Below are 10,356 nucleotides of genomic sequence, written 5' to 3'. Positions count from 1 at the left end.
GGGGCTGGGGCGGCAATTCCCAAATGCTGGGGGCGAGGGGTCCTGGATGGAGAGCTGGGGCGGCAATTCCCAAAGTCTGGGGGAAGGTGGTCCTGGATGGAGAGCTGGGGCGGCAATTCCCAAATCCTGGGGGAAGGTGGTCCTGGATGAAGGGCTGAGAGGCTCGGAATTCCCAAATCCTGGGGGGAGAGGGGTCCTGGATGGAGGGCTGGGAGCGGCAATTCCCAAATGCTGGGGGGCGAGGGGGTCCTGGATGGAGAGCTGGGGGCGGCAATTCCCAAATGCTGGGGGGAGAGGGGTCCTGGATGGAGAGCTGGGGCGGCAATTCCCAAATGCTGGGGGGAGAGGGGTCCTGGATGGAGGGCTGAGAGGCTCGGAATTCCCAAATCCTGGGGGAAACGTGACAGGGACATCCTGGATCCATAGCCGGGAGCTCCCTGAGCATCGGCAGTGCTTGGAACTCACCTGGACTCTGATCCCCGCTGGAATTCCCGAAAACCTCCTGGAATTCCCAAACTCCACCAGGCCCTGATCCCACCTGGAATTCCCAAACCCCTCCTTCCCTCTGGAATTCCTGCTGCTTTTGGATTTCCTGGGTAATTCCCACCAACTCTGACTGTTCCAGAGGGAAATAAAGAGAAAAAAATGCAGGACTGGGAATTGTTCGGGTCCCAGAAAAACCCTCTGATTCCTGTGGAATGCTGTGGTTTTATTGCAGATAACAGAGATAATGTTAATTTTTGTTAATTTTTGTTAATATTTGTTAATTTATCTGTACATAAAACAGAATAAACTTTCTTGTTAATGGGGATGTTTGCACAGGAGCATTTTACTCTCTTGCAACCCACACACTTTGGTTTTTTAAATTATGTTTTAAATAATAAAATGCTCTGAAAACAAATTTTGACCTTTTTTTTTTAAAATCCCAGATTTTTGTGTGCCATTCAGTGCCCCACAGCTCAGCCTGGAGAAGGAAAAGGGGTTAAAAATGCAGATTTTAGTTAATCCAGCAAGAAACCAAGCTGAGAAGGAGGAGGGAAAGAGTTTTTAACCAGATTTTTATTAAGAGTGCTTCAAGAGACCAGAGAAAGGAGAGGGGAAAAAAGGCAGAGAGCACAAGAAAGAGCTTTGGAATTGTACAAAGGTGATTACAGAGAGAAAATCTGAATTTCCAGAGGTGCAGGGAGGGGAAGGGTTAAAAAATCCTGGTGCAAAGAGAGCGGGGAGGGAGGAGAGCAGGGGTGGGAGTTTCATTTTATTTACAGCGAGGGCAGAGCCTCGGGCTGGCCAGAAACCTCTGAGATGGCAAAAACCCCTGTGAGATAGCAAAACAACGTCTGAGATGGCCAAAAACCCCTCTGAGCTGCTCAGAAACCCTCTGAACTGACCAAAAAACGTCTGAGGGGGGCAAAACCCCCTCTGAGATGGCCACAAAAACGTCTGAGGGGGGCAAAAAGCCCTCTGAGAAGGCCCAAACCCCTCTGAGATGGCCCAAACGCCCCTCTCACATAACCAAATAAGGCTTCTGGCCCAGCCAAACCCCTCTGAGCTGGCCCAAGGGGGTCTCTGGCCTAGCCCAGGGATCTCTCCCTGTCCCTGTGGTGTCCCCAGGTGCCACCTCTGGGGCAGCAGCATCTCCACCGAACCCCTCTGTGCTGGTCCCGCCCCGGTGTCCCCCCCGGTGTCCCCAGCGGGAATTGCAGGCACGGCCCAGCCCGGTGTGAGGAGCCCATTCCCAAGTGAGCCCCGTTCCCGTGGACATGGGGACATCCCACCCATCCTGGAACCTCCCAAAAGCCATTTTGTCCCTCAGCCCCTCCATCCCCGGGGCTGTCACCAGGGCTCGGTGTCACCTCCCGGCCCCTCTGAGGGACACAGGGCAGGGACAGCAGCAGGAATTGCTGAGGAACCCCAGAACTCCAAAACTCCAACCAGGAATTGCTGAGGAACCCCAAAACCTAAACCAGGAACTGCTGAGGAACCCAAAACTCCAACCAGGAATTGCTGAGGAACCCAAAAACCCAATCCAGGAACTGCTGAGGAACCCAAAAATCCAAACCAGGAATTGTTGAAGAACTCAAAAACTCCAACCAGGAATTGCTAAAAAACTCCAAAACCAGGAATTGTTGAGAAACCCAAAAATTCCAATCAGGAATTGTGAGAATCTCCCAAACCCAAACCAGAAATTGGCGAGGAACTCAAAAATCTCAACCCAGGAATTGCCAAGAAACTCCAAAACCCAACCCAGGAATTGCTGGGAAACTCCAAAATTCCATTTTCCACCCACGGCAGGAATTCTGTGCATTCCCTGAGCAGCTCCTGGGTTTTTCTTGCACAAATCACAAAATTTTTGCTGTTCCTGATCCTCATTTTGGTATTTCCTGATATTTTTGATGTTCCTGATCTCTCAATCCCAAAATCCTCCCTCCAGTTCTCTCCTGGAAGCTGCAGGATGATTAATTAATGATCAATTAATTAATTTGATGATATTAGAGGTATTTTCCAACAAACAATTCCATCTGATGCCTGGCCCAGCTCAGCTTCTCACACCTGGATTTTTGGTTAAAGGCATCAAATCTTCCAATCCCATTATTTTTAAAATTTTTTTCCTTTAAAATACTCCAAGAAATTTCCCAGCTCAGAGGCAGCAAGGCTGGAATAACCTGAAAAAAACCTGGAATATTGAAAATCCCAGCTGGAATCAGAGATCCAAACCCAGACTGGATCCAAGTCCAGGCACTTGGGTTAAATAAAGAGAGAAAAATTCCCCCAGATCCCAAGAAGTCCCAAGGATGGAGGATCCTGGTGGCTGAGGGGTTTTAACTTTTAAATTCCTCCTGTTAAATGTGGTTAAATCCAAGAGAAAACACTCACACCCCCTTGGAAAAATAAAAGATTAAAAAAAAAAAAAAATCTAATTTAGGGCATCAAAATCTTCCAACCAGGATGGTACAACACGAATCCAGCTGCGTTTCAGGCAGGAAAAAACAACAAAATGTTCATTTTTTCATCCCTCTCAGAGCCTGGAAATGCTCAAATTTCAATTTGAAAATTGAAATTGAATTTTCTACGAGCCTTCCCCACTCTCCCCTCCAAAATTTGGAGCCCACACCCCCCCCAGAACCCCCCCAAGGAGACATAAAAGTCCAAGAAACACAGGAAACAGGGAGAAGTGCATCCTTAACGTGTTTTTCCTGGAGAAATTTTTGGTTTGGGGACTGCAGGGTGTTGGGTTTATCTCAAATTTTGAGGCTTTGAATCCGTGATGGAAACACAAAGGGAAAAAGGGGGGGAAGGGAGGAAAATTGGGATGAGGGGAAAGAAAAAGAGGCAATTTTGGAAAAATATTCCCTAAAAATGCTACGGAAAAAATCCTGACATTAAATACAGACCAACTGTATTGAATAAAAATTGCACTAGTCCTCTGGGCACATCAATAATAAGAATAAATTAAATACTTAAACAATTCCACTGATTAAAAAAGACAGCACAAAACCCATAACAAAAGAACATAAAACCCCCCAAAATACTGTCAGGTAGGAAAAGTGCACCAAGTTGCTTTTATACATTGAATCTAAATATTTAAAGTACCAATACAATGTTAAATAAATCCATTGTCTTGCAAGATGCTGCTTTTTGCATCGATATTTACATTTTTTTTCCAACTTCATGTACTTCAGCAGTGAGTCTGAGCTTCCAGGGTGCAGCCTGGCCAGGATTTGTGGCCAGAATTCCCAGAAAAAGTGAAATAAAATGACCCAAAAATGGAAGCTGTGGTTTTTCCTCGGTTCTCAAAAGGATCAGTCGGGTTTTGAACTCCTCCTAAAAAAGCTGGGAAAAGCAGGGGCGGGGGTTGAAAATCAGTTTGGAGTTGCTGTACAGGTTAAAAAATTCAAATAATTCAAATTATGGCCGTGCTGAAATCCACGAGCAGAGCAGAGTGTGAAATTGTCCTGGTGAAAATTGAAAAGTGGTGAAAAATGGTGGAAATTCTTCTTTGCTCTCAAGAGTGAAGAAATTCTCCTTTGCTGTCAAATGGTGAAAATTCTCCACTCTCAAATGTGAAAATTCTCCTTTTTTCTCAAATGTGAAAATTCTTCACTCTCAAATATGAAAATTCTCCTTTGTTCTCAAGAGGGAAAAAATTCCCCTCCACTCTCAAATGGTGAAAATTCTCTTTGCTCTCAAATGGGGAATATTCTCCACTCTCAAATGTGAAATTCTCCTTTGCTCTCAAATGGTGAAAACTCTCTTCCACTCTCAAGAATGAAGAAATTATTTTTTCTCAGAGGATGACAATTCTCCTCCACTCCCAAATGTGAGAATTCTCTTTTCTCCCAAGAGCTCTGAAGGACCCTGAAGGATTTGCGTGGCTCGAGGGGGAATCAGCACCAAGAGCTGCCCCAGGGGTGGGGGCAGCACCGACGGGGAGGGGATTCCTGCGGGATGGGCCAGCCCCGGGCTGGGATCCAGCAGGGTCTGGGGGCTCCGCAGGGATCGGGGGGGTCCTGCTGGGGCCAGGCTGGGGCTTCGGGAGGGCTCGGGAGCAGGATCAGCTCCCAGCCCCATCCTAACCGTGCCAGGAGCAGCCAGGACTGGGATCCAAAATCCCGACAAACCCTGGTGCCAGCTGCAGCTGGGGACATTGGGAAAGTCTCCAAGCTCCAGGCAGGATTCCAGAGCCCCCTGAGCTCCATAAACCCTCCCAGGACAGGGTGAGACAGCAGCAAAGTGCTCCGAGGAGAGCCACGCTCTCTCACTGCAGCTGAGAGAGGAAAAAAAGGAGAAAACCACAAAAACTCTGCTGCTCCTCAGAGCTGGGGAGCTCCAAAGCTGCTGAGCTGCCCCAGCACATGGGGGGATTCCTGCAGGTGGAATTTCCCCCATGGAGACCTGCAGGGAACCCAGAGGAGGCAAATTCCCCATCCCTGGGTGGGACTGGAAGAAGATGGGGACTAGAAGTGGTTTGGTTGGGGTGTGGGGAGTGGGGTGGGCTCCTTGGTCTTGAGGGTGACTCCCAGCCTAGGATTCTGGGATAATGGGATCTGGGATTCTGGGACAATGGGATCTGTGATTCTGTGAAATTGCACCGAGCAGCTGGAGCTTGTTCCCCTCCCTGCCCCGAGCCCATCGCCAGCGACAGGGATCAGTGCTGCTGCTTCCAGGAATTCCAGTGGGGCTGGAACCCTTCTGGGTATTCCAATGGGATGGGAATCCTTCTGGGCACTGCAGGGGGTGGAAGCAGGGCAGCTATGGCTTCGGGCAGCCCAGCAGCCAGGGCAGCAGTCGAGGGGAGCGTGGCCGGTTCAGTCCTGAGAGCAGCGACGGGCGAGGAGCTGGAGATCCTGAATCCTGATCCGGATCCGGCTGGGCCTCCGGAGCACCCCTGCCCCAAATCCAGCCTGGAGGGCACCTCGGGGCCCTCCCAGGGCAGGGCAGGCTCCAGCCGCCATCCCTGCCAGAATTCCAAGCCAGTTCTTCAGGGACAGCTGTGTCTGCTCCTGGTGTTGGTGGCTCTCCCCTGGTCACAGAAAGTTTTTCCTTTTCTTCTCTTTTTGAATTTTTTTTCCTTTTTTTGTTGTTTTTTTTTTGTGTTGTTTTTTAACCTCTAAGCTCATGTCCCACACTTCCCACACACTCCATGGTCATACCCTGGGGAGGCTCCTACTCCAAAAACACCCTCCAAAAAAATTTAAAAAAATAAAAATCAGCCATCCAGTAGTCAAGCATGAGAACTCAAACCCCACAAGGAAAAACCCCCTGAGGGCAGCTCAACCCTCGGGGTGTGCAGGCATCACAACCAGACCAACCAGCAGGGAAAACACCGAATATCCAAGGGAGGGACTCGCGGGGACCCCGCCCGGCTCCGGGCCGGCCGAGGGCACCGGGCTGTCCCTAACACTCGTCGATGTTGAGGCTGATGAACTCCTGGATGCATTTCCTGTACTGCAGCTCCGTGGGGCTGTTGCTGGGGTACTGCCCGGGCTGCCCCAGGGGCCCCTCTGCCTCCCGCATCTCCTCGTTCATGCGCGCCAGCCGCAGCCTGCGTGGCACAGGAGGGTTGGTTATTCCTGCCCCTGCTGGTTCCCAGGATTTCCCAGTCCCCAGGCTGTGTTTCTCAGTATCTCCCAGTATCTCCCAGTGTCTCCCAGCATTCCCCAGCCCCCGGTGGCACTCACAGGGTGACGATGTCGGCGTTGGCCGCGCTCACCGCGATGCTCAGCGGGTCCTGCCCGTCCCCGTCCGGGGTGTCCTGGGTGGCCCCACGCTTCAGGAACAGGCACACCTGCCTGGGGAGGGAATGAAACAATTCCTGAATTCCCAAACTCCCAAATCCCAGCCCCACGCTTCAGGAACAGGCACACCTGCCTGGGGAGGGAATGAAACAATTCCTGAATTCCCAAATCCCAGCCCCACGCTTCAGGAACAGGCACGCCTGCCTGGGGGACAGGGAGCCTCAGGAAAGGAATTTGAGAGTCACAGAATTCCAGCTCCAAGGAACAGAATTCCAGTTCCAAGGAACAGAATTCCAGCTCATCATCCTTACCCCAGCTTGCTCCAACCTGCCCTTGGGCACTTCCAGGGATGGGGAAGCCTCAAAATCTCTGGGAATTCCACCCCAGCCCCTCCCCATCCACCCCGGAAAAGATCCCACCCCCATCTCCCACCTCACCCTGCCCCGTGCCAGCCCCGAGCTGCATTCGCATTTTCCAGCTGGATTCCCCCAGATCCTGAGGTTTTGTGCTGTCCAGGTGGGAGTTCCCTGCAGGAAGCAGGGATGGGTGGCACTCACCCGGTGTGCCCCAGGTAGGTGGCGTGGTGCAGCGGCGCCCGGCCCCGCGCGTCCCGCTGGTTCACATCGGCCCCGTTCTGCAGCAGGAATTCACAGGCCAGCAGGGAGCCCTGGGAAAGGGGAAAAATGGGGAAAAAATGGGAATTTCCACTCAGTTCAGCCGGACTGGACAATTGAGAATTTCCCTATCAAATTCCCAAAAGGCATTTCCACATCAATTCACCCAGACCAGACAATTCCAAAAAAGGAATTTCCACCTCAGTTCACCCAGACCCAATTTCCATAGGGAATTCCCACACCATTTCACCCAGACCTAATTCCCAAATGAATTCCCACACCATTTCACCTGCACTGAACAGCTCCCATGCTCCAGCCCCCTACCCCAGATCCCAAACCCCTCACCCCGCTGACAGCTGCATCAGGGGGGCTCTGCCCTTGTCCCACCCCACATCCCCAGCCCCTGGGGACCCTCACCCCGCTGACAGCCTGCATCAGGGGGGTTTTGCCCTCGTCCTCCTCGTTGGCCCAGTTGACATCGGCTCCGTGGGCCAGGGCAGCGGCCAGCAGGGGCAGGTTCCGGCTCCGGGCAGCCCGGGACAGAACCAGCCCCGCCGGCACCTCCCGAACCTCCTCCAGGTCCGACACCTCCTGCTCCAGCTCCGCCTCCCCGCTGGAGTCGTCCGACACCTCGCACTCTGCTGGGATGGAGAGGGGAAGGAAAAAGGGGGGAAAGCGGAAAAGGAGAGGGAAAAAGCAGAGGGAAGGGCAAAAGGAGAGCAAAAAGGAGGATAAAGGGGAAAAGGGACAGCAAGGGCGGAAAAGTCAGCCCAAAGCATCTCAGTGCATTTTGGATGGTCCCCATGCCATCCTAGCCACCCACGCTGCCTAAGGGAAGCTGGGCCTGGCATTGTTTGTGGAGTTCTGCCTTTTATTGGGGGAAATTCCAGGAGAAAATACAGAATCCTGCACTGGGTTGGATTGGAAGGGCTGCCAAAACTTATCCCAGGGTGCTCCAACCTGACCTTGGGACCTGCCAGGGATGGGGCAGCTTCTCTGGGAAACCCACCCCAGCCCCTCCCCATGCTCAAAGGGAAGAACTCCTTCCCAAAACCCTCAAACTCCTTCCCAAAACCCCATCTAACCCTGCCCTCCAGCAGGACTCAGGTTCTTGATGCAATAGAAAAGTTCTGCTTTCCCAATCAACTCCTCAAAACCCCTCAGCCCAACTCTATTGAGAGCTCCAGCCAAGAAGGTTCTGGATAATGCCCTCAGCCCTTCCAAGTGCCCCCCCCCGTGTGCCACCCACCTTCCTCGGTGACGCTGTCCACCACGGAGCCGAACACGAGCGCGTCGCCGCTGCCGTCGGTGCTCCCGCCCAGGCCGCTGTCACTGCTCAGACCTGCGGGGCCCACAGGACACAAACCACGGCCACCTGAACACCCAGCCCAGAGCCAGGCCGGCCCGGGCTGCTCCTCCTCCGGGAGAAGGTCACAGAAATCACAGAACCCACAACATCCACAGAACCCATCCACAGAATCAATCAATCCATCCATCCACCCACAGAATCAATCCACAACATCCACAGAATCCACAAAATCCCCAGGTTGGCAGACACCTTCAAGATCGAGTCCAACCCAGCCCCCAAGAGCTCAACTCAACCCTGGCACCCGGTGCCACACCCAGGGATGGTGACTTCAGCACCTCCCCAGTTCCTGGGAAATCCCCCAAATTCACAGAATTCCACCAAATTCCCCGAATGACCAGGTTGGAAGAGACCTTGGAAGAGACCACTGACCCAACACCTCAACAGAGAGTTGAACTGGGAGGGAAGGGAGGGGCTTCCTAAGAACCTTTCTAAACACCCAAAATACCAGAAATTTCTGACCAAAGTTATCCCAGAGTTCTGAGAGCAGGCAGAACTTTCCTAAGAACCCAAAATGTCACAAATTTCTGACCAATGTTATCCCAGATCAGGCAGAACCTTCCTAAGAACCCAAAATCTCACAGATTTTAAACCAAAGCCACCTCAGAGCAGCCAGAGCCCTTGCTAGACACAGCCTCTCTTGCAGAGGTAAAACCGAAATCCATTAAAAATAAAAATCAAGATCTGTTTCAGAGTACTTACTGCGAGGGCCGGAGCCGGCGCCGGTGTCGAAGTAGGAGAAGAGGGAGTCGAGCTCGTCGGGGCAGAACAGAGAATCCCGGCGGAATTTCCTCTCCAGGGTGGCTGCTGCTTCCCAGGGAAACTCAGAATTAATGGCCAGCAAGGGAGAGCCTTCCCCAGCTGGAGCTGCACACAGCATGGCGGGGCAGGGGTTCCCTGGTTCCTGCCTGTATTTCCTGCATTGCCCCCCGTATTTGGTTTCCAGGCTCCCTCATGGTTCCCCACCTGAGGCCAGCATGGCGGGGCAGGCGCTGCCCGGTTCCTGCCGGTATTTCCTGCGCGCCGCGGGCGCCCGGGAGCCGCTGCTGTGCCTCTGGCACTTCTTGACGCACCAGCGGCGCCGCTTGGGCTCGGCCTCGGCCTCAGCCAGCGCCTCCCCACCCGGCAGCTTCTTCAGGAACTTCTTCTCCACGTACTTCACCTTGATCCAGGCCTCCTTGTCCTGCCTGAGGGAGGAGGGCAGCACAAAAACAGCAATTTAGGGGATTTGGGAAAAGCCGCCATGAGGCGATGGAGCTGCTGCTCTGGAGTGTGGACAAATCCACCTGATGTCTAAAATTCCAATTTCCTGGACTTTAAAATGAGGCATTTGCAGCCCTCTGAAGGAACTGGGTTTGCCCAAAGCCACCATGAGGAGTTGGAGCTGCTTCTCTGGCCTAAAATTCCTATTTCTCAAACTCTAAAATGAGGCATTTTGAGGTCTCTGGACCTGCCTGAACAGAAGGAACTGGGTTTGCTCAAAGTCACCATGAGGGGATGGAGCTGCTGCTCTGGGGTGTTTTGTCCACCTGTTTCTCAAACTTCAAAAAGAGTTTTGAAGTTCAGGTTTTCCCTGAACCTGCTTTTCCACAGATTTTGGGCTCACCTGGAGCTCCCTGCTGTTGGTTTCTTCAGCCCCAGCTCCTCACACTGCGCCTCATAAATCTGGTTCATGGTGCTGTTGCCCAGCTCACACATCAGCTGGAAGTGAAATTCGGGGAGGGAATTAAAGGCTTGGGTGAGGAACTCCCCCTTTTTCCAGGGAATCCCTGGATTCCCAGCGTTTCTCCCTGGGAAAATCCAGCACTCACTTTCAGCAGCTCTGGCTCCCAGGAATCCAGCGTGAGGGATCGGACCTTGGAGCAGTGAACACCCAGGCTCCTGTTCAGCCAAGAGGGAGAAAACACAGAAATAATTACAATCCCACAAGCCCAGAATTTCCCTAATGAGTTCTGAATTATCTCTCTGTAATTCCAGCTCCGACACTTTTCCTGGAATCCTGCACTTCATCCCTGGCCATTTTTCCTGGGAATCTTTTAATCCTTCCTGGGCTTTTTTTCCTGGGAATTTTTTAGTCCATCCCTGCCCATTTTCCCTGGGATCCTGCCCTCCATCCCCAGCCATTTTTCCCAGGATTTTC

At 52.4% G+C, this 10,356-nt stretch overlaps 1 protein-coding gene across 1 annotated transcript in view; it reads right to left on the bottom strand.

Annotated features, from left to right (window-relative positions):
* Positions 1–1,041: 1,041 nt before the first annotated feature.
* ACAP3 (ArfGAP with coiled-coil, ankyrin repeat and PH domains 3) overlaps positions 1,042–10,356 on the bottom strand; it is a 35,103-nt gene continuing 25,788 nt past the window's right edge. The window contains exons 16-24 of the mRNA XM_064730420.1: positions 10,028–10,097; positions 9,823–9,917; positions 9,183–9,403; positions 8,919–9,023; positions 8,100–8,192; positions 7,268–7,488; positions 6,794–6,903; positions 6,180–6,290; positions 1,042–6,043 (exon numbers count right to left, since the gene is read on the bottom strand). Of these exons, the coding sequence (XP_064586490.1) occupies positions 5,896–6,043; positions 6,180–6,290; positions 6,794–6,903; positions 7,268–7,488; positions 8,100–8,192; positions 8,919–9,023; positions 9,183–9,403; positions 9,823–9,917; positions 10,028–10,097 (1,174 nt within the window). The 3' untranslated portion in view covers positions 1,042–5,895. The remainder of the gene's footprint in view (positions 6,044–6,179; positions 6,291–6,793; positions 6,904–7,267; positions 7,489–8,099; positions 8,193–8,918; positions 9,024–9,182; positions 9,404–9,822; positions 9,918–10,027; positions 10,098–10,356) is intronic.

This window comes from Zonotrichia leucophrys, chromosome 21 (genome assembly GCF_028769735.1).
Source record: "Zonotrichia leucophrys gambelii isolate GWCS_2022_RI chromosome 21, RI_Zleu_2.0, whole genome shotgun sequence".
NCBI classification, from domain to species: Eukaryota; Metazoa; Chordata; class Aves; order Passeriformes; family Passerellidae; genus Zonotrichia; species Zonotrichia leucophrys.
Note: the sequence above shows the minus strand (reverse complement) of the source record. Positions and strands in the feature narration are given on the sequence as shown.